Here is a 25122-nt window from a genome sequence, read left to right on the forward strand (position 1 = left end):
GAAAAGATGAATGAAATAAGTATTAGTGTCAGTGGTGTTGAAAAACGGCTGAAATTGTTAAAACTGAACAAAGATCCACGTCCAAATGGAATCCCTGTCACATTCTATACTGAATTTGCAGCTGAGTTAGCCCTTCTTCTAACTATAATCTATCATAGATTCCTTGAACAAAAAATGGAGCGTAGGTCTTGGGAGGAAATGCAGGCCACAACAGTCTACAAGAAGGGTAGTAGGAGTGATCCATAAAATTATCATCCAATATCCTTGACATAAATTTGTTGTAGAATCTTAGAACATATTCTGAGCTCAAACACAATGAGGTATATTGAACAGAATGACCTCCTCAGTGGCAACCAACATGGATTTCAAAAACATCAATCATATGAAACACAAATCACACTTTTCTCGCATGCGATGCTGAAAGTTCTGGATCAAGGCATTCTGGTAGATGCTGTATGTGTTGATTTTGGAAGAGCGTTTGACTCAGCACCACACCTACGCCTCTTGTCAAAAGTATGACCATATCGCATGTCAGGTGAAATTTGTGACTGTATTGAGGACTCTTTGGTAGGGAGAATGCAACATGTTACCTTGGATGGAGAGTCACCATCAGATGTAGAAGTAACTTTGGGTGTGCTCCAGGGAGGTGTCTTGTGGCCCTTGATGTTCGTGTTGTATATTAATGATCTTGCAGATAGTATTAATAGTGAAATGGGGTGTTTTGCATATCGTGCAGTTATCTGCAATGAAGTGCTATCTGAAAAAAGCTACATAAATATCGAGTCAGATCTTGATGAGATTTCAAAGTGGTGCAGAGGTTGGCAGCTTGCTTTAAATGTTCAGAAATGTAAAATTTTGCGCTTTACAAAATGAAGAAATGTATTATCCTATGACTATAATATCAATGAGTAACTGTTGGAATCAGGCAACTCATAAAAATACCTGGATGCACAACACGTTGTAGGGATATCAAATGGAATGATCACACAGGATCAGTCGTGGGTCAAACAGGTGGTAGACTTCAATTCATTGGTAGAATATCGGGGAAGTGCAGTCAATCTACAAAGGAGACCAATTCTAGAATATTGCACAAGTGTGTGGCACCATTACCAGATAGGACTAACGGGGGATACTGAAAGTATACGGATAAGGGCAGTACGAATGGTTGCAGGATTGTTTGATCCATGGGAGAGTGTCACAGAGGTACTGAAGGAACTGAACTGGAAGACTCCTCAAGATATACATAAACTATCCTAAGAATGTATGTTAACATAGTTTCAAGAATAGGATTTAAACGACTTTAGGAATATACTACGACTCACTATGTATCGCTCACATAGGGATCGTGTAGGATAAGGTTATAATTATTACTGCTTGCACAGAGGTGTTCAAACAATCATTATTCCCACACTCCATCTTTGAATGGAATGGAATGGGAAGAAACCCTAATAATTGGTACAATGGAATGTACCCTCTGTCATGTGCCTCATGGTGTTTTGCAGAGTATAGACAGATGTATCTCTCGTGCTTCCTATCAGGCAGCCAGTCTCCCAGTTCCACTATCCTTCTTTCAAAACTCCACAGAAACTCTCCTACAATGTCTGCTCAAGTAGGATGCTTTTTAAAAGCAGGATTGAGGTACTGGCAGAGTAGAGCGTTGATATGATTTGGACCATAAAATTAATTAAAACATTGCATGTGAAAGACAATGGCCCAAGTTCCTGTCCTCCTCCAGCACACAGTTTTAGAGTATTGGAGTTTCATGAAAGGAGGAGTTTAGAGCTGACACAGAGAATTCTAAATTCAAAACCGGCAGAACTGAGCTTTTTGGTTAACTCATCCATGTGCTGGTGCGATCTCAATTCATTATCAGTGTGGACGCCTAGAAACTTCACACACAGAACCTTATCCAGCCTATGTCCACTGATCTCTACATCAGGTACCTGTAATTCATTATTATCTGTTTGGAATAGAATACATGAGTTTTTGTATGCTGTTACTTATGAACGAGTTGTGAGACTGTTCCATTGTTATGCTGAATGTATCTGATATGGATGTATTTGGGACATTTATCAGTATACCTGTTGTAAGCACAGATTCTAGCTGTATCTAAAAAACAAACTTTCAAGAAATTTTTTTAACAAAATATAATTTCTACAGAAAATGATATTAGTAATTAATGAAATCAGTAAAGATAACTTTTGCTGTATAATTGAGGTACTGAGTGGATGACTGCTCATAAATGAGACTGAAATGATTGTTAAGCTTCCAGGCAGGGTCCTATAAGTACCTCCTGGGTTCCAGAAGACGACTATTAGAAAACTACACGACACCACAGAAAAATGACACACATCAGTGGGTAGAACATCTCTCAAAGTTTCAGTTCATAATATGCACTATGGCATATTTGCACTGAGGGGAGAGCATATTGAAAGATGTAGACGTATCATCTGCTCCGTCTTGTTTTTGAGATTGCTTATTGACTACTCAACCATATAGTGAGTCCATCTTCCATGATGTGTATTACACACAGGACTTTGTCTCATATTAAACTTACATCATTTATTGCAATAATGGAAATTCCTGGATGAAACATTTATTTTACATAATGTTAATTATCCTTTGAATTAAATTTTTAGGTTATTCAACAGTTGACAGATTTAATATTTTAGATTATGTGTATTTTGTGTAATATATGTATTTTATTTTTGTGCTTCATAAGGCAGAAGATTTTAAATGTTGTGCGGAAATCTGCAAAAATATAGTGGACAACAACCATGGGATTGGGTGGCAAGTTGTGCAGCAACTGGGGCAGTGTAGAGAATTTTCTGATGTACAGCAGCGATGCGATTTTCTTTCTTTTGCTGTCCTGCACTGTGAGCCAGACATGTTGGATAAGCTCCTGACAACCAGGTACTATTCAGTACATCATATGCTTTAGACTTTTTAGCCCAGTGGATGTAGTACATGTTTATAACATATTTTATTTGATTATTTCAATTGCATCATGTTTTGTGCTCTTCATTAGTTTAGTTTACTATTACATAGTGCTAGATACAAATACGTTTTTTACTTTGTTTTCATATCATTTTGTAGTGACCACTGCCCACTTTGTTGACAAATCTGATGTGTCATTTCTCTGATAAACTGAGGACTTCATAAAGTGTGTGCCTACCTGCATTTATTCCACTTTTTTTCATTATTTGGTGTTGCCATTTTTACATAGTTACTTATAGTCTCAGATTTGACTGAAATTCAGTACACTAATTCTACCATGTGTGGAACACTCGTGTACAAAGTATTAGTTTCCCCTGCCAATTAGTTCCAGAATTATGACTTGTGAAAGAAGGTGGCATGACCGGAAATCGCAACCAGCATCTGGCAATCTATCTTCAGGCCCAACTTCAGGTCTTAAATAACTTTGGAGCTATTCCACACAGTCCAGTGAAATTTTTACAACCCAGTAACATCCACTTAGAGAACACACTCTGTGAATCAAAACACAAACAACATATTTCTGAGGGAAAATAAAAAATTCCAAAATGTGATTAAAAAAATGTAATACGTTAAAAGGTACATATTGTAGGTGCCCTCTATGCCAAATATAATTCACTCAAAAAGGGTATAAATTTTTTGTGGTAAGCTTAATATGGCCTAAACATACACAGAACTCATCATGCCCATATCAGTCACAAAAACTGAGTTACATGCACACAAAAATACAAAAATTTGAAAAATTACCTGAAAAACATGGATTTTCAGAGTGTGGTAGCACAAAAGGGACAAGTGGTATCCAAGCCAAATTTCACACACTGCATAAGTAGACCATAATGATATATATCTCAAAATTTCAGCAGCATGTTATTGCAAGACATTTGAGTACAATGGATGTTGACAGATGTTTTTGGTGATGTGGCCATTGTTACACAACACAATTTTGTAAAAACATATCGTAAACTGTCCTGCCTCTTCTTATCCTCTCCCACAACTGTTTAATCACTAAGCAACAATATATAATAGACAGATTAACACAACCTATCATTAATGTTTACTGCGCCGTAACTGCTAAAAACCAGTCGATTGTTCTTTGAACAGAACTTCTCCCACACTTTAGCTACTGGACTCTGTACATTGAGTGGCAAATTGTACTGTCCTCCTGACACTGTGGTAGGAACTGGAACTGTCATAAGAATATGTTCAAAAGGAATCCAAATGTGGCCAATGAAATGACCTTGCTGGTCCTGCTGGTGCCATGAAGTTCACAAACACATCACCTTCTGCTTCACAGCACTCTGCAACACATCCTAAGAACCATTTGTCATCATAAACAGCAACAACATAGCAACCTGGTTGTATGTTGCTGCTTTTGCTTCTGAACCCTGAGTCACACACACTGTGAAGACACATGTTGTGCATGAACCTATAGTTATAACCAGACAGTCTGCTCATCTGCACATTGTCAGAGTCCGCTGGAGAGAAGTGATGATGGCTCCTTGTGCCTGCAACAGTTTTAACGTGTTCTAGTCTACTTTTTAGCAACTCTTCGACTGATTTCACCTCATCTTTCGAAACATAGAATGATTGTATGCCAGAGATATTTTTCTGTACCCAGGTAAATAATTCAAGAGGTGTTAGAATGTGACCTTCTGTAGGGTGCTGCAGACTAGCTCTTGATGCCGTGCGCTAAATGGTAGCACCAATACCATCACGTACATTTTTACCATGGCTTGTTGCGAGAAAATTCCATTCTGCATGAATCTGAAAATCGTGGTAATGCATGCATAAATTTTTGAGATTTTTATAGTTTTTGTACTGGCTAGCTGCCCCATCACTGAAGTATTTCACAAAATGTATGTGAGGCAGCTTGTTTTTCACATATGCCATGACAGTGCGAATGTGGGCATGAACTGCAATGGCATCATGAATTAAACAGTCACTAAAAATGCACAGGTTCATGACAGACACATCACCTGATTCACTTCTATAGTAAATCGCAAATGGCTGGAAAGTTGCTTGACTGTTGTCCCAATGATATCCTTGGATAGCATCTTGAACTATAAATGCGTAATTTTCAGAAAAGTCTAGTATTACTATATTTTCATCTTGTTTCAAATTATCCTTACAAAACTGGAGATAAGCCGATTGTGCTTTTGCTGTGAAGCTGTGTGTGGTCCATTTTTTGACAACACATTTCAACAAAATCTTCCACTGTACTTTACTTTGTTTCAAGACTTGTGCGATCCATGTGTGATCGCTGTTTATAAGAAACAAGTTCATTGTCATCCATAACAAGTTCAACATACAGTTTATATATAAAAACAAAGACGAGGTGACTTACCGAACAAAAGCGCTGGCAGGTCGATAGATACACAAACAAACACAAACATACACACAAAATTCAAGCTTTCGCAACAAACTGTTGCCTCATCAGGAAAGAGGGAAGGAGAGGGGAAGACGAAAGGAAGTGGGTTTTAAGGGAGAGGGTAAGGAGTCATTCCAATCCCGGGAGCGGAAAGACTTACCTTAGGGGGAAAAAAGGACAGGTATACACTAGCACACACGCACATATCCATCCACACATACAGACACAAGCAGACATATTTAAAGACAATATGTCTGCTTGTGTCTGTATGTGTGGATGGATATGTGCGTGTGTGCTAGTGTATACCTGTCCTTTTTTCCCCCTAAGGTAAGTCTTTCCGCTCCCGGGATTGGAATGACTCCTTACCCTCTCCCTTAAAACCCACTTCCTTTCGTCTTCCCCTCTCCTTCCCTCTTTCCTGATGAGGCAACAGTTTGTTGCGAAAGCTTGAATTTTGTGTGTATGTTTGTGTTTGTTTGTGTATCTATCGACCTGCCAGCGCTTTTGTTCGGTAAGTCACCTCATCTTTGTTTTTATATATAATTTTTCCCACGTGGAATGTTTCCTTCCATTATATTGATATCAACATACAGTTTGTTATTCATGTGTTCTGCAAGATTTGCCTTACCAGGACACTTTTCACACCTATGTATCATGCACTGGTAGGAACTGATATCACACACTAGCAGCTTCATTGTACCTTTGTAGTCCAGACCAGAATCCTTTATAGCAGCAAACATCAGCTTAGCATTTTGATGGGTCTCACATACACAAACATTGTGTGTGCCCCTTGCACTTACAGGCACAACCCATTTTGGCCGAAAATTGAAAAAAAAATTATAAACCTACTTTGGTATTGGGATACTTTTCCTTGAATTCTACATATAGTTTTGATATGTTGCATAGCAACAGTTTTTTTTTCCCATCTGTACGCGAACATTTCCCATTTTCACTGTTACGTAGTCTTTTTTTTTTTTTTTCCAGGCATTATTCGGCTGTAGTCATTATTTTCATAAAACTCCGACACTAGCACCTTTATTTCTGAACTCAGTTGCTTACCCTGAGCCTGCTGAAGTTGTGGGAGCACTCCTTGGGTTGCTTTTATTTTCCTAGCTTGCTTTACTATGTATGTAGAAACATTGAATTCCTTTGCAAGTGTAGTCAATAGATCAGCTGGAAGGTGCAAGGGTAAGAATAGCTACTTTTTTTCTGGCATGTGGATATGGCACATTTTTCTTTCAAATCATGCACAATTTTGTCCAAATCAGAGCATTTCTGGCATGATTTCTGTTCCTTTGGAGCAAGTAGTTCTTCCTCTTTCACCATTAGTGTGTCAGCTATTTTGTGTTTTAATTCCATTTGAGCTTCATGTAGTTTTCTTCTACCATAACTGGGCCTGTCTCTTTTCCAACTTTGTGTGCCTTCATGGGAGACAAACCAAGAGCAGTCACTGAAGTATTTAATTGCTCATCCACTGTGGTTGAAGGTGGCTGATTCTCTTCGTCACTGTCATGTAAATTATCAGAATATTCTTCATTTTTTAGCAGTGTAACACACCTAGAACATAACTTTCGTCCTGGTTTAATGTTAAGTCCCATGCACTGATTCACTTTCAATACTGATTTTATATCAATTTCTCTGCAGCTACACTTCACTGTCTTCTTATGAATCCGAAATGGGTCAAAACAACTTCTTTGTAGGAAAGAATACTTATCCAGAAACACTTTCATATGATGATAACAAACACTAAAGTTTGTGGAACTGTAATTCTTGTGCCCACTGGGCGTATCCCGGATCTCCATAGCAACAAATCTTGGTCCGATTCATCCATATCATACAGTACAAAGCGAATGCCACATTTTGTTCCATATGTTATTTTATGACATTCAGATGCTTGTGCTCTACCAATACTGCAACTTGTTTGGAGGAAAAAAAAAAAAAAAAAAAAAAAAGAGAGCACCAGTAGTACACTCTTCTGCCTCCATACTGACTTTCCACAACAGTACTGACCAGTCTGAACTAGAATCTTAAAAACATGAGTAACCTGTAATTGTTGCTTGTTTCCTTTGGTGTTCCTGCCTAACAATGACTTATTGTGTCCCTGAAAACTACCATTGTTTAACTTTCTGTTGCCTAATGGTTCCCAACAATTGCTGCAGCTTTATCTGAAACAAGCTGTCTGCATCATCACTATTACTTGCTAAATCACCGAGTGAGGTGGCGCAGTGGTTAGCACACTGGACTCGCATTCGGGAGGACGACGGTTCAATCCCGTCTTCGGCCATCCTGATTTTGGTTTTCCGTGATTTCCCTAAATCGTTTCAGGCAAATGCCGGGATGGTTCCTTTGAAAGGGCACGGCCGATTTCCTTCCCAATCCTTCCCTAACCCGAGCTTGCGCTCCGTCTCTAATGACCTCGTTGTCGACGAGACGTTAAACACTACCCACCACCACCACTTGCTAAATCGTGTTAAAAGAAACGTAACCAAATACATCTCTGTCAACTTTTTTTGTGTACAAATGCCTTGCAATAACAATTTGAAATTTTGCCACATATTATATTATGGTCTACTTATGCAGTGTTTGAAATTTGACTTGGATACCACTTGTCCCTTTTGTGCTACCACACTTAGAAAATCCATGTTTTTCAGGTAATTTTTCAAATTTTTGTGTTTTCATGTGCATGTAACTCTGTTTGTGTGACTGATATGGGCAAGATGAGTTCTGTGTGTGTTTAGGCTACATTAAGCTTACCACAAAAAAATTTGTACCCTTTTTGAGGTAATTATATTTGGCATAGAGGGCACCTACGTTATGTACCTTTTAACGTATTACATTTTTTTAATCACATTTTGGAATTTTTTATTTCCCCTCAGAAATATGTTGTTGGTGTTTTGATTCATAGTGTGTGTTCTCTAAGTGGATGTTACTGGGTTGTAAAAATTTCACTGGACTGTGTGAAATAGTTCCAAAGTTATTAAGACCTGAAGTTGGGTCTGAAGATAGATTGCCAGATGCTGGTTGCAATTTCCGGGTCATGCCACCTTCTTTCACAAGTCACAATTCTGGAACTAATTGGTAGGGGAACTTAAAATTTTGTACATGAGTGTTCCACACTTGGTAGCATTAGTGTGCTAAATTTCAGCCAAATCTGAGACTATCAGCTGGAACATTTTCTCAAATTGGTTGAATTGACATGGAATGACCCAATATATTGCATTAAGTCTTATGCATGTTCTTCTACGTGCTTTTTCCCAGTGATTATCTCCTGAGAATAAAGCACTACACATTGAAAAAACCCTTTTACAATTTAGAAACTGTAGTTTATTTAACATTACTTGATAGTTGATATGTCACTTGCTGCTACAGTGTTGCCACATTAGCCAACAGCTACTGTTCAGTTATAGGTAACACACAAGCAAGGCAAGTCACTCCACAAATGCTATTAATGTATAACATGGAGCAGTGTTGGAAGGGGCCACCATGAGGTACATCAGAAATGCAAGGTGATTTGTTGACAGCTGATTTTAGGTAACCAATGTCTGAACCGTGGCAAGAGACATGTTTTGTAGCTCTGAATTTAAACTTGTGTCCTAAGCTAACCACAAGCTCAAGATGTGCAATGCATCCAAGAACATAGTAGTAGACATTCTGTGGCAGAACTAAAATCACAATCGGTTTGTTCACAATGATTAAAGCTAACCTCTACAAGTAAACTGAGACAGGAAAAGCTCTGTTTCAACACTAAAAACATACTGTAATTTCTTGCTAACATTGGTTGCCTGAAACCATCCTCTCACTGGCTACGTGAGCTGCCACATTACCAACCGAAGAGCTGTCCTTGTTGTCACTTGGTTGCAGATTGTAGGCGACACAGGCAGATTTCAGACGAGAAAAGAATGATAGATAGAAAAATAAGAGCAAATACAAAAGTCAGTAAGATAATGCAAATGAAGTGGCAAAAAATTAGGAATAAAAAGTTACATTTAAACCAATTAATTGAATAATAATAAAAGATTTTGTGACACTGGACAAGATTCAAACCTACGACCTTCTACATGGCATGTTAGTATGCTAACCATTACACTATAGAATAACACTGACTCAGGATGTTATATTCTTGAGTATGGTTACCCAGTCACTGTGATGAATTGCAGCCTTCAAAAACTCTGTTTCTCACAATGTTGTGCAAAGCATATCTAATGTAAGCTGATCTCTGTCATTATGACAACAACATATGTGCTCCTGGATTGCATGCTGTGTGAAAGTCTCCATTAGCATTTAGTTAGAGCTGTGTATGAAATGTGTTTTTCATTAGCATTAGGATTCGGGATCCAAATACATGAAGAAAGAAAACTGGACAAGGAATTGGAGATGAACTAATTTTTGTGGCAGTTTGACAATGGTAAACAGTTTGGGCCTGACACTGAATGCTCTGATTGGAGGAAACCAGCTCCACACGTGAAGTGTCAGCTATCAAGTCATTTTAATGAATATAGCAACCAGCTCTTTGACAGGCAAAGTAGTACACCAAGAGCATCAGGCATAAAATTCTCATTTTCTGACCTACATTAAGTGTTGTACTTTCAGCACTTGTAACAATACTGCCATATGGATAGGTCACTTTCAGGTTTCTTGAACATGTCATTGCACCCTGAGAAAATCACTTTAAACTGCTTTAGTACAATAGTGAGAATAACAGGCACAGACAGGCTTGGAGATTTCTTAGTATAATGTAATAACACAAACTGATTTTCCACCTCTAGTTTCCACTGTACAGCAACATTCTCTACAGTAACTATGTTGATGGCATCCTTGAGGTTGAAATTTCCACTCAGAAAGAGTGAATCGTATGGATATGGTAAACTAAAGTGCTCTCTCTTCTCCAGCCACTGGAGATGTTCTCATTTTTTCACTGAAGATGTTTGTTTCTTCAAAGCTCTGATTGACTGTCAGCTCTCAAGGAAAATGATGCTGCAAAACTGCTCATCACTCTTCATTCTTCCTGTGTTTATGCTAATAGCTAAATATGTACACCAAATTAGGAAAAACTTAATGCAGAAACTTCAGTTGTTGCTTAGAATGCATGTACGGACAGGTTTAAAGAACGATGGACTTGTATTTTGACCTGTCTGCCTGGAACGTTATATTACGTAATTTCCTTGCATCAAATGTTGGTATATAAAGCATGTTGAAGACGAGAAGTTTGACCATTGAATTTTTAATTTGTGTTACTCTGTAAAATTAAAGTAAACTTGTGACATTATCTCGCATTAATCAGGGTTTTGGACTCATTAAAATCAGGTAATTACATAGTATTTAGTAATGCTAAACTCTGCATGACATTTCTATTACAGTGTTGCAGAAGAAATTAATTTACCATTTTGAATAAAATAATTGTGCGTATTTGGCTGCCTCATTGTAAACTACTAAAACAACTAAATTGCTGATTTTTGATTGGCTTGCTGTGGTCTCTTCTGTGCAGTTCACTGCAGTGAACTTTTTATTTACTATTAATTCTTACACCATATGCATTCATTGCAAGAAAATAAGTTTTTTGTAATGAAATTAAATTTCTGAAGTGAACACTTTGCATAGCTCTAGTGAAACTTAAGATTAATGGAATAGGATGGTGCTCTATGGGGACTGAAACATCATTTTCTCTCTCTCTCTCTATTTTATTTTTTTATTTAGAAAAAAAAAAAAACCGTGGCCTCCACTGAGAAAATTAATTAAATATTGCAAAGGCTCAGTTATTCACAAGCCACAGGTAATTCTCCAACATACTTAAAAACCATTGACATTCTCCTTGACCAGGTGTGTATAAACACAAAGTGAATATGAGAAAGCTTTGATACTGGCTACAGTGACTACCTTTAACATTAATTGGCTTTATCCGCAAACCATACCCCAGCTAGATGATTGTCTATAAGAGGAATTTTAATCAGCAAACAGTTAAATATTTCCTGCTTAACATTTAATAAAGAGTCTCAAACTGTATAACAGTTCTGGTATTAATGGGAAGGTGGATAACTTTTTTGGTATAGTTACAAAATAACATGAGTGGATTCAAAGTTTCGATTTTGTAGGGAATTAAGATCCATTGAAAAAGGAAGTTGGGAACTTCATTCGCTCTCTAAAATCAACAGCAGTCCATAATTTCAAACTTAGTTTGAAAAATATATTGATTAGTTGTGAAATGCATCTTAAAAAATTGTAAAAAAAGTAAGAAGAAAGTGAAAAATAAATTATGCTGTATGCAGTTAAACAAAGAGCTTATGAACAGCTGTGTAGGAATTTACAAGAAAATAAATGGCTCACAAAAAATTGTATTATCACAAAATGAGAAAGTACCTGGTCTCAGAATAGTTGCAAACAAGTTCTAATAATACTCTGCAACAGTTTCTGTTAAAGTAGTGGAAAATAAAAATTCAGGAATCCGTACAGCACAACAGCCAAAGAACCTTCATGTGTGGAAATCAACAATTTATCCATGTTTAGTAGGCCAAGGTGGTCAGTAGCAAATGAGCAACTCCAGGCCTGAGTCAGTGTTGTCAGGTTTTTTCAAAAGTTTAAAAAATGCCCATTTCACAATTAAATGAACACCCTTAGGGGGCCCACAGTTCTTCTGTGGGGATGTGTGTGGAGCACACTGGGCCTGAAGATGTTGCAGCCTCTCTTCTCTCCTTAGTTGCATTCCCATCCCCATATCCACTTCTTCCCATCCTAGCTCCTCTGTCTGCCCCCCCCCCCCCCCCTTGCCCCCCTTGCCCCCCTTTCTCTCTTGGTGTTTCCCTTGATGATAACTCAGCTATTCCCTTGATTCTGCTGATCCTTTATAGTCTCATCCCCTGTTTCCATTCTCCCTTTTTTCGGCTTTTTCTGGTCTCCCGTGGGGTTCGACCTCCCTTTCTAAATTGTGTCCATAGTCTGAGCCATTTGAGAAAGAACTTGAGAACTTCCTCCCTACCATCTCCGGCAGCGGTTCCTCTCCTGCCCCCCACCCCTCTCCTTCCCTGCCATAGTTTGCACCCCCCGCTATGTCACCAATCCGTGTGGTGAGGCTGTTATGTATCTATCGGGTGAGTCCTCTGACAACAGGGATCACATTTCTGGTACCTGGGCTGTCACCACCTTGTGTATACCTAGGAGAGGTTGCTCATTTTTTGGGGTATCAGAACTCCCGGCAATGACTGCCATGCCATGTGGCTCTTGCTGTGGCAGGGTGGCACCCACAAGGTGAGCCCCTGATAAGAGTGGGTGATATCAGGGTGAATTATTTCTGTATGGAAATTAAGAAGACTTGTGGAACTAAATGGTCTGAAGAGAGAAAAGCCGCCTTCAGCACAAGAATGAAAGAAGTGTGGACTGAGAGAAAGAAGACTTCCCAGAAGCGCAAGAAATAACTGTTTTCACGGTCTTTAACAGCCAAATTTGTATAATAATAATAAAAATAATAATATAGAGTGTATACCTGTCCTTTTTTCCCCCTAAGGTAAGTCTTTCCGCTCCCGGGATTGGAATGACTCCTTACCCTCTCCCTTAAAACCCACATCCTTTCGTCTTTCCCTCTCCTTCCCTCTTTCCTGATGAAGCAACCGTTTGTTGCGAATGCTTGAATTTTGTGTGTGTGTATGTGTTTGTTTGTGTGTCTATCGACCTGCCAGCACTTTCGTGTTTGGTAAGTCACATAATCTTTGTTTTTAGATATATTTTTCCCACGTGGCCACTGTAGCCCCCAGTCATTCTTAACCCCACAACAGGCTGCAGTAGTTCATCCACCCTACCACTGCCCCATGCTGAACCCAAGGTTATTGTGCGCGGTACGCTCTGGCTCCCAGTGGACCCCCCCCCCCCCCCCCCCTCGCAGGAACGTCTCATACCAGATGAGTGTAGAATAATCATGGGATACTCTTACGTGGAATTGGTGTTTGCCAGCAATTGTCGACACAGTGCAACTGAGGTGGAACCAACTCGCATTCACTGAGGTAGATGGAAAACTGCCTTAAAACCATCCACAGGCTGGCCTGCACACCGGACCTCAACATTAATCTGCCGGGTGGATTCGTGCCAGTGACTGGCATGCCTTCCCGCTCCGGAAGCAGCGCGTTAGACTGCGTGGCTAGCTGGACTAGCAACCCTCATTACTTGATTTGTTCCAGGACAGATGACAGATGGAGAAACATTCGCCACTACCAAACAGCCTTTTTTTGTAGAACACAATGAAGAAAAGTTTGGTGAAATTGGTTAGTAAGATCAATTTGGTTCCCTCTAATTAAAACCTCTTCTGGCAGTCAATCAGCTTCCCTTTGCACTTGTGAGCACTTAGGAGGCATCCCGTTGAACATTACTCCTTACCAGTCCTTAAATGTGACCCAGAGCATTATTTTCCACAGGGACATCCTTATTCAGTCTGATGAAGAACTTGGCACTAATCTGGCATGATATGGCTTTTGTTTTGTCTAGTGAGTCCACATAGGTCCCAAGGATAATCGCCTAGATAATGGCGCTTTCATCCTGGCCTTTGTGGGGGTATCCTTCAGGAAAAGTCAAAGTTGTGGTTTACTGTTGTGATGTAAAGTCCTATATCCCACCTACCATTTGCTGTCCCCTGTGGCTCAATTTCAGTCACACATCTTTATGATGTGAGGTGACTCCTGTTTGTGGCTGTTCTCTCCAAGTGGGGAGTCCTTGCACCCCACTGCCCAAGTGAACAGCTCCAGCCCACATTATCCTTGCTAACCATATTGCTCTATCTATAAAAAGGACAGGAATATTCAGGACACTCCTTCTCCTCAGCCAGACAAAAAATTATCTTCTTTGTCAGCTGCCAGGGACAGGGCTATCTTTAGTAGTCCCCCTCCCTGGTGTCTCCAGGAAAAGAAGATTGTTACTTCAGGTGGGACATGGGACCCATTCTCTGTGGTTTTCAAGGCCATGTGTTCTCTTATGGATCCTGATATTGCTGTGTCTTGCTCTCTTCCTGACCACACCTCCTCTTGCCCCCCCCCCCCCCCCCCCAAAAGGAGAAGAAGAAGATGCACAAGTCTCAAGACGAGAACCCCCTTTACATTCCAGGTAGTGTCACCCCCTTGCTTTCAATCAAGGTCCGATCATACATTTGTGGATGTCGCTTCATCCTTACTGGTGACCGGCAATGACGCAGCACAATGACCGATTCTGGTCCATTCAATGTCCATCCAGCCTCTTGTACTATTCCACAACAGTGGAATTGTAATGGCTGTTATTGTCACCTTCCAGAATTGCAGCCTCTTATTTCTCTCTATGCTGTAGCTTGTGGTGTATTGCAGGAATCTCATTTTGTGGATGCTCATTTGCTGACTCTTTGTGGTTTCCACATCTTGTGCTGTAACTGGGTCAGACCTTTGCTAGCCTTCAGTGGTGTCTGTACATTGGTCCGCATGGACATAGTTTCTGGGTTTTTCTTCAAACCACACTGGAAGCTGCGGCCATTCAGATCCATTTAGACTCTGCGATAATGATAGGCAATCTTTATCTCCTCCCACACTCCCAAACTACTACTATGCTTTCTGCTCTTCTTGCCGTTTTTCGATAGCTCCCTCCACCCCTTCATTTGCCTTGCAGATTTTGACGGCCATAACCGTTTGTGGCATGGCACTGCGACCGCTGACCTGCTGCAGAGCTTGATCTCTGCCTCCCCAAAACTGGAGCCCCCACACACTTTAGTGTGGCACAAGGCACTATCTTGGCCATTGATCTTTCCTTCTGTAGCCCTGGATTCCTCCCTCTGTCCCATGGGGAATTCACAATGATTTGTGCAACAGCAGTCATTTTCTGATTGTCTTATCTTCCTTCTGCATCGTTCTCACCGCGCACTTCTGGGTGGGCCTTTACTAATTTTTATTGACATTCCTTTTCCTTGGCTGCCATCCCAACTGTTCCACCACAGAACTGCATTGATGAGTCTGTACAGAGTTTGAGTAATGCCATCCTTTCAGCTTCTATGATTCCCTCTTCCTTGGGTTCTCCCCAGTGGGAGACTGTCCTACGGTGGACCTCCAAAACTGCTGTAGCTATTAAAGGCCACCATCATGCCCTCCAGTGCTACAAGTGATATCCATCTCTCAACCACCTCCTGGACTTTAAACAGCTTCACACCTGGGCCCATTATGTTATTAAATACTACAGATGTATTTATTGGGAATGATATGTTGCTGCCTTAGGGCTGCACACTCCTGCTTCACAAGTATGGGCGAAGCAAGCAGATTTTTGGCTGCTGTCCTACAGATGTCCTGAGAATTTTCTTGAATTTTGTTATCTTCACAAATGTTGTTATCTTCAGCAGCCCGAACATTATCAGTGAGCATTTTCCACGGCATTTTGCCCAGGCCCTGCTATCAGTCCACTATTTGCCCACATTCTGCCTTCGCAAACACCGCCGGGAACAACTCCCTTTATGTTTCATTCCTCACCAGCTGGAACCTTATAATGCCCCATTTAGTGAGTGGGAATTTGGCAGCATCCTTCCTCTCTGCCCTGACAGGGCTTCTGGAATGGACTGGTGCACAACCAAATGCTTCAACATTTGTCAGTGGCTAGCCAACATCATATGCTTATCCTCCATGACTGTTTCTGGAGTGATGGGGAATTCCCTTCCCTATACTGAGAAAGTGTAGTTATTCCAGTTTTGAAATTGGGTAAACTGCCTCCTCAGATGGACAGTTATCATCTGACCAGTTTAACCAATGTCCTCTGCAAGTTACTTGAACATTTGGTGACTTGAACATTGTATTTGATCCTTGAATCCCGGGACCAATTGGCTTTGATCTGGGATGGTTTTTGCCGAGGCCATTCTACTGCAGATAATTTAGTCCACTTGGAGTCTGCTATCTGAATGGCTTTTGCCCGGCATCAACGCTTTGTTGCAGTCTCCTTTGACCTGCATAAATCTTATGATACCACACAGCACCACCAGATCCTTGCCACAGTACCCAAGTGGGGCTCCATGGTATGCTCGAAATTTTCTTTCATGTCACACTTTTTGGGTGCCTCCCATAACACCTCTCATCTACAGGAGAAGAAGTTCTGCTGGATTCTGTTTCAAGTGTCCCTCTCTGTTTTAGTGGCTATCAGTGGTCTGGCGGTGTCTGTGGGACCTGTGGTGTCCCCTTCGTTGTATACTGATGACTTTTGCACATATTTTTATTTGTCTGTGATGAGTGTTGCAAATGCAGATAACAGGGAGCAGTACATCAAGTGCAATGCAATTTTCGGCTGCCAAGACCTGCATAATACATTTCTGTCACCACTGTATAGTGCAGCCCATCTGCATCTTCTTTCGGACATATCCAAAAGAACAGACGCCATATCCATATAAGTATATAGTTCTGGCAACACCGGCCATGACCTCCTCCTCCTTCTTCTTCTTCTTCTTCTTCTGTGCAGATGCACACACATTCCTTGAACTCTTACGGGACTTGGTAAGAATGTCTTCCACGAGTAATGAGTGTGTTGGGGTGGGACACTATGAATGTAGTGTGTGGACATACAAGGTGAGAATGTGGGAGGTGTGTGCGAGATAGTCCCTGCAGTTGTGCTATCCTCTGTGCCCTCGGTGACTCATGTGGATAGAGCTTCTGCAATGTAAGCAGGAGATCCCGGGTCCGAGTCCCGGTCGGGGCACACATTTTCACCTGTCCCCGTTGATATATATCAACACCCGATAGCAGCTGAAGGTATTAATATAATTCTGATTTCATCCCTCAATGTGGTGGACCCTCATTGTTTTTTGGGACTTGTCTTTGATGCCTGGTTGACATGACTTCCTCATTGTTTTCAACTAAAGCAGAGATTTTTGCTGCACCTCCATGTTCTTTGATGCCTCAGCAATACAAGTTGGAGTCAGGACTGCTCTACTTTGCATCTAGTAAACATCAGTCCAGACCCCTCTAGATTATGGGAGTCTTGCATATTGCTGGCATTACCTTTGACACTTCCAATGCTGGACACGATACACCGTTTCAGGGTATGAGTATCAACTGGTGCCTTTCGGACTAGCCCCGTGATCACCTCTTAGTGGGGGCAAGGGTTCCACCATGGTGGGTTCCGTGCCAACGGTTGGTTGCTTGTGCATTATGCATCTGCTGCTCCCCAGAGCACTGGAGCTACTGTTTCCACTTTCCAGATATGGAGCTCATCCTCCCTCAATGGCGTAGGGGTTACAGTCACCATTTGCATCCAGTATCTTTTTTCAAAATTCCGGCTTTCCCCTCTACCACTTCTTGACCAGGCCTGATAATGTACATCTCTGTTGTGCATCTCCATCCACAGCTCTGTCTTGTCCTATCACAAGGTGTGAAAGACTCAGCCCTGCCTGAAGCCCTCTTTCAATAATTCTTCTCCATTTTTGCTGCATTTTGGGGTTCAGAAGTAGTCTATACTGATGGCTCAATGGTTGCCAGTCACACTGGTTTTGTTTAAGTTCATTGAAAGCTGTAATGAACTGTGATTCTCACCAGATGGCTGCACTGTTTTCACTGCAGAGGCTGTTGCCATCTCTTATGCTCTAGAACATATCAATTCCTCCACTGGTGAGTCCATCATCATCTGTAGCGACTGTCTTGAGCAGTTTACAAGCTCTTGACCAGTATTAGCCTCACCATCCCTTGGTCCTTATTATCCAGGATTCCCATTTTGCCCTCAAACAATATGGACACTCGGTGGTCTATTTCCAGACCCAAGTCACATTGGGATCATGGTGAATGAACTTGCTGACAGGCTGCCAAAATTGGCTACAAGAAAGATGCCCTCTTGAAATTGGTATTCTGGGAATGGGTCTTCGATCGGTATTATCCCATGAAGTTCTAATGATCTTGGATACAGAATGGCATATTTTGACTTCTCTGAACAAACTACAGGCTATAAAGAAGACTTCAGATTTGTTTAGGTCCTCCATGTGAGTATCTTGCAAGCACTCCATTGATCTCTGTTGGCTCTGCATTGGCCATACTTGCTTGATCTATTGCCTCCTCTGCCCCGATCAAGCAGTGACTGTCTGGACTTGGTGCTCTGTTGCTGCATGTGCCCTATCCATTCTTTTGCTCTTCCCCCCCCCCCCCCCCCCCACCCCCCCCCCTCCGCCCCCCTTCTCACATGTTCTGTTTTATGTGGTGTTCTTTCTCTATTTTCCTGTACTCCTCTCGCCCTATCCATATCGCTAGACTTTTCTGTGTGTTGTTAGGTGGGGTGCGTCTGGTAAGTGGCGGGCGATATGTCCCCCATCACACTTTCTGCCTTTGAGGGCTTCTAACTGCTTCTTGGACAGGGCATCTCGCCTGCCTTTCTTCCTTTCCCCCTTTTCTTCTCCCATTTTCCATTCTGCACTAGGCCTTTCTTTGATGTATAGTTTTGTTGATTTGCTGTTCATGTAGGAGGGACTGATGACCTTATAGTTTGGTCCCTTTAATCATTAAACCAACCGACCAACCAACCAACAACTGAATGGATCCTGGAACAAAAAATAAATTACTTTTAGATGGCAACATGGCTTTATGTCATAACATTTAACCGAAAGAGCTACTTTCAATGTTATTAACCATTTCTTAAATACTGTGGACAATTACATCAACATTTCAGGAATATTCTCATGTTTAACAGAAGCATTGGTCTTTATTGAGTAAGCTGTTATCCTGAAAAGCTTGGATTTTTTATGTAGGAGACTTGCCAAATAAGTGGATAAATAATAATTAGGAAACAGCTACTAGATAACAGAAGTGAATTACAATCTTGTCTGTCAGAGCAATGCGTTCTGACGGTTTTACACACAGGTCCATTTTGGATACAATTCATTTTTGGTATATGTAAGTGCCTCCCCTTTGCTAGGAATTCAGAACCAGTAGTGATTGTGGGTCACTCAAGTCTATTGGTTGAAGCAAAGGTGAGTACCTTAGTGTCTTCTTCGAAAGTGTTGTTACCAAATAAATATTGTTTACCAGATCCTTATGATAGCAATTTTTTTTTTAAATTACCCACATATGCAGATAAAAACAAAGTACAACCAACAGGGAGTTGACACTCTCACATTTTGTTGGATTTATATACATGTTATTGCACTGTCTCAACACAAATTCGGTAATACTGCTCACATTAATAGAAAACTATTTATGGTGGCATTTTAGTGCCATATAAGAAATGAGACCGATACTGGAAATTTTTGTATTTGTCAGAGAAGTGCAACTAACAAAATTAGTCATCTCCAAAGACATCATGATAATATCATACAACACCACCACTCTGATAGCAGCTTCAGTTCAGTTCAGTAAGGAAGGGAGTCCAAAATTTCAGGTATGCGGAAGCCATCTCATTTCCAATTAATCATCTAAATTTTGGGGATGTTAATTCTACAGTTCACCTTCTGTTACAAACAGTCCCAGATGTTTTCCATGGGATTTTGATCAGACATTTTAGTAGTTGTGTTCAGATGAGATAGGGTTCCTGAGCATTTGTCAAATCTGTAATATATGTGTGCAGTCCTTTGAGGACTGCTGTTGTCATCTCAGAAGGCTAGTGTGTCCACATCATGGTCCCCATAAATATGTGCAATGAATGGGAGTACTTGGTCACTGTTAATGTTGAAATAACACTGTAGTTCTTGTTAACAGTGACCTGAATGAGTGGATCATGGTCATGGAATAAGAAACAGCTCCAAAGTGTCAACAAGCCACTTCCAGATTTAACTATCCCCTCTATGCACTGATAATTTTTGGTAATTACTATCAAAAAATCACAGATGTATACTTAATTGATGTACAAGTACATATAAAAAATGTGAAACTTGGTAAACAATCTTTAGTAATTGTATTTGGTGTGTATAGTTTGTGGTGTGATGTAAGGGAAGGCTTAAAGACTCTTATCTGGCCAGGCTAGATAAAACAAGGACCAGTAATAAATAAAAATACATAAAATTTTCATTAAAGTATGAGAGGTAGTCATAAATTTTTAATTATCACCTCAAAAAAATTAACCTGTGACCATGAAAGTTTGTGACAGTAATGGTATTAGTCTTTCTTTTCTAGCTCACTCTTTAGTGTGACACATTCTTCTGAATGATGGATAAATTGTTGCAGACTTTGGATGGCGATGTCTTTATTTTGGCTGTTAAGGAAATGTTCCAACTCAGAAATCACTTTGTCATTGTGGAAACTCATGTGTCCTGTGTGCCTCTTTGTTATGGATATGGAATGCTGTGACCTGTTGTGCTACTTGAATCACCTGTAGTCTTCATTTGCGAAAGCACTCGTTCAATATCGTGAGGTCACGCAAATGTGTACTCTCGCAACACTTTGTTTGCTGTTGTGGTCTTCAGGCTGGTTTGAAGCTGCTCTCCATGTTACTCTATCCTGTGCAAGCCTCATCATCTCTGAATAACTACTGCATCTTAAATGCTTCTAAAGCTGCTTACTGTGTTTCTCTCTTCATCTTCATGTACGATATATTAACCCCATGTTACCTGCATACTGTTTTTTGTGGAGTTAGTACCTAGCATTTTAGTCCTTCTCTGCATATTAATCTTTCAGTTTGACACATTTTTCTCATTAATGGCTGACATGGCAGAGACATTACCTGTAGAAGTCAGCATTTCAGCTGTTCAAAAACATTCCACCTTCAAAAGATTGTAAAGCAGTATGAAATGGAATGAGCATGTAAGTATTGTAGTAGGGAAAATGAATGGTCAACTAAGGTTTATTGGGACAATTTTAGGAAAGTGCACTTCATCTGTAAAGGAGAGCACATATAGGACATTGATGGAACCCATTGTTGAATGCTGTTAGAGTGTTTGGGAGTTGCAACAGGTCATATTAGAGGAAGGCGTAGAAGCAATTCACAGGCAGGCTGCTAGATTTGTTACCGGTAGGTTCGAACAACACACATTTGTTATGGAGAAGCTTCGGGAACTCTAATGGGAATCCCTGGAGGTAAGGCAACTTTCTTTTCGAGGAGCACTATTTAGAAAATTTAGAGAACCAGCATTTGATGCTGACTGCAGAATGATTCTACTGTTGCCAACATACATTTAGCATAAGGCCCATGAATATAAGATTAGAGAGATTAGGGCTCGCACGGAGACATATAGACAGTAGTTTTTCCATCATTCTATTTGTGAGTGGAACAGGAAAGTAAACGACTAGTAGGGTTACAGGTTGCCCATCGCCATGCCCCATATGGTGGCTTGTGGACTATGTATGGAGATGTAAGTAACACATTGTTCGCCATGCACCATATGGTGGCTTGTGGAGTTTGTATGCAGATGTACGTAACACATTGTTGTTATTCTGTAAATGGCTACAACACAATGGTTTCTTCATCTAAGAAAGATATTAAGACACTGGGTACCATGTTATTTTTTAGTTTATTGGGGGTGGGAGGTGAGGTAAAATTTGCTACCCTGAAGAAGCAGGATGTGTGACTATGTCTTGCACAGATTGAGCTGGAGCAAAACAAGCCTTTTCGGCAACCTCCCATGACGTAGTGTCATGCTGTGTCAGTTCGGACCATTATGGGCATAACATGTTAGCACCACATCATGGCAGTCTCAAAATGCATTCAGCGACCCCTTGTCTAGTGACTGTTGGGTCTTGATCCTTTTCAGCAGTGGTGATTCCACCTAGTTCCGCTGCTTGCTTTGCTCCATTATCCAGTTGTCGCAGTGGTACACCAAAGCTAAACATGTCTGCATTTGCGTGACACAACTGCAATATTTCCACTGCTGCCTCAGTTCTGTGAGGTTTCTGAGTGGGCGGTTGTAGAAACCTTTGTCACTTTAAAAATGGTATGCAATATGTTGTAAACTGATCCGTAACAGATATGCACTTTTCTCCGTTAGCACCTCGATGCATCAGTCTTCGATTGCCAGGGCCTGCACTTCTCTTGCCATTCCTGACTCTTAGAAATATTTTATTCTACTTCATTCATCATTATTCAGATTTATTTGATGTAGTGGTAGCATGTACACTATCTAATGACTCCGTCACATGGTGGTACATTGTTGCCTTACACTTATACTAACTCAACATGGATTGTTGCAGTGTTGTTCCCCTACAAATGAGGAAAACAAATTATTGCACAGTACTCCACTTACTCATTGTGCTGTGCAAGTTTCATTTTCGCTCCTCTAGCAGCATGTTACAGTACTTTAATATGAGAATTTCAGTATGTACCAGGACTTTAGACACACAGCTGCAAACACACCAAAAATTATGTTTTTTGAAATGATTATTAAAACTTTATGACTGCCACATTGTAGTCCATAGCTAGGGCTACATGTTTATTAAGGGCTGTAATTCTGAGAGATTGTTAGCTTCACTCTTCTAGTAATCAGAAGTGAAAAGCAGGCCTTCTTGTGTTATGTTGTTACTTTCTCTTTAATAGAGAACTGATGAAATTTTTTAATATCTTGAAAAACTGTGGTTGTCTGTAACACATAACTGGAAAAAAAACTGAGTGTTTCTTTTGTGCTTTTTGTGTTTAATTAATTGTAATCATTATAATAGGTGCCTCCTGGAAGCACAGGTTTTGCACAAACAATTAAGCAGTCATATTCCTGAGGAGAGTGTGGACTTAACATCTGGTGATGAGGAGGAGTTCTCAGATGCCTTAACTTCGGTAAGCTGTGTTTTTTTCTCTGTCTGCTGTGTAATACACCTTTCATCCTCTTTGCATAGTTATTTGCAAACATACACGTATAATATATTTTAAAATGGCTTCATACCACTTACAGCTGTCATTTTTATTTATTTGTTCTACTTCTTTATGATTTTGGTCCTAGACTATTTTCAAATATCTAAAATAGAAGCATTGATCAAACAATAGTGAATCCATCATGGAATTCAACAATATTATAAAAAGGAAAGTTGCTAATTACTATACAGCGAATACACTGAGTCGCAGATAGGCACAACAAAAAGACTGTCACAAATAATCTTTTGGCCAGCAACGTCTGGTATTCGTCAAAAATAGCCCCCCCCCCCCCCCCCCCCCCCCACCACACACACACACACAAAACAAGATTGCAGTCTCTGCCAGCTGAAGCCACACTGCAAGCAGCAGCAGTGCATGATGGGAGTGGCAACTGGGTGTGGATAAGGAGGAGGCTGGGGCAGAGAGGGGGATGGATAGTAAGGCAGGTGTGGGGGACAGTGGAGTGCTGCAAGGGAGTGCCCAGGGACAAGGTGGAGAGAGGTCAGTGCAGCTAGGTGCAGTCGGGAGGTTAGATAGAGGGCAGAGGAGAGGGTGAGGGTGGCAGGGGGGGGGGGTGGCAAGGGGGGTGGGGGTAGAAAGAAGGAGAGAAGTAAAAGGACTGGGTGTGTTGGTGGAATGACACCTATGTAGTACTGGAATGGGAACAGGGAAGGGGCTGGATAGGTGAGGGCAATGACTAATGAAGGTTGAGGCCGGGAGGGTTATGAGAACGTAGGATGTATTGCAGGGAGATTTCCCACGTGCACAATTCAGTAAAGCTGGTGTTGGAGGGAAGGATCCATATGGCACAGACTGGGAAGCAGTCATTGAAATAAAAAATAAAAAGTGATCCCAACCTTATAATCCTACCTGCAGACAACGGCTCCACAACTGTTGCTTTCAGCTACCAGGATTACTCTGTAGAAGGACTCTGCCAGTTGTCAGATACATACACCTACAAACCTAGCCACAGTGACACCATTCCAGAAATCCAGCAGGATCTCCAGTTGCTCCTCAAATCTTTAGGCACATCCCAGAACCTCTCCGTGGAGAACATCTCTCTGCCCATCCCTACTGCTCCCCACACTCCTGCCTTCTTTCTACATGTTTCCTGAAGTCCATAAACCCGACCATCCAGAACACCCCATTGTGGCCGGATACTGTACCCCCACCGAGAGAATCTCTGCTCTCGCAAACCAACATCTTCAACCTATTACCCGGAACCTACCCTCACATATAAAAGATACCAATCATTTCCTCCACTGACTCTCTACAGCTCCTGTCCCTTTACCAAACAGTGCCCTGCTCATCATTATTGATGCCAGCTCCCTTTACACTAACATCCCTAAGACCCATGGCCTTACTGCTACTGAACACTATCTTTCCCAACTCCTGATGGATTCCGAACCGACAACCTCCTTCCTAGTCACCATGACCAACTATATCCTCTCCCACAATTACCTCTCCTTTGAAGGCATTATCTACAAAAAAATTTGGGGTATGGCTATGGGCGCCCACATGGCACCACCCTATGCCAACCTATTCATGGGAATCCTACCTAAACATCCAGATTCCTAAACCCCTCACCTGGTTCAGATTCATAGATGACATCTTTGCAGTCTGGATCGAGGGTGAGGACACCCTATCCACTTTCCTCCAGAACCGCCACAGCTTCATCTTGTGGTGCAGTTCTTCTTGTTGTGTCTGTGCTTGTTACGAAAATGGGATGAGAAGTTCCGCCTTATGCAAGACACTTTTTTTGTTTTGTTTCACACATACATGTTTCAGCACTTCTGTGCTATCTTCAGTGGGTTCAATTTTTATTTTTAACTGTAAAATTGTTATTATGTATTAACATTTGTGTTGTTTCCAACATTATGTAAAAGTTCCATTTATAGCTTAATTGGAGAATAGTGGATCGAACATTAGTTAACATACCTTACTCGGTGTTAATGTCCATTTATTTTGGTATCTATTTTGCTACACAATATACAACTTGTCATCTGCAAACAGCAAAACGTAATTTATTTTCTCTTTGTTAT

The 25122-nt window shown here is 40.9% G+C and overlaps 1 protein-coding gene across 2 annotated transcripts in view; it reads left to right on the forward strand.

The window, feature by feature from the left end:
- The window catches only part of LOC126483846 (NBAS subunit of NRZ tethering complex-like), a 405587-nt gene that overhangs the window by 165482 nt on the left and 214983 nt on the right, over positions 1–25122 (forward strand). For both annotated transcript variants that reach the window (XM_050107060.1, XM_050107061.1), the window contains exons 25-26: positions 2723–2913; positions 22894–23005. In XM_050107060.1, coding sequence (XP_049963017.1) covers positions 2723–2913; positions 22894–23005 — 303 coding nt within the window. The remainder of the gene's footprint in view (positions 1–2722; positions 2914–22893; positions 23006–25122) is intronic.

Source organism: Schistocerca serialis, chromosome 6 (genome assembly GCF_023864345.2).
Source record: "Schistocerca serialis cubense isolate TAMUIC-IGC-003099 chromosome 6, iqSchSeri2.2, whole genome shotgun sequence".
In the NCBI taxonomy this organism is placed as follows: Eukaryota; Metazoa; Arthropoda; class Insecta; order Orthoptera; family Acrididae; genus Schistocerca; species Schistocerca serialis.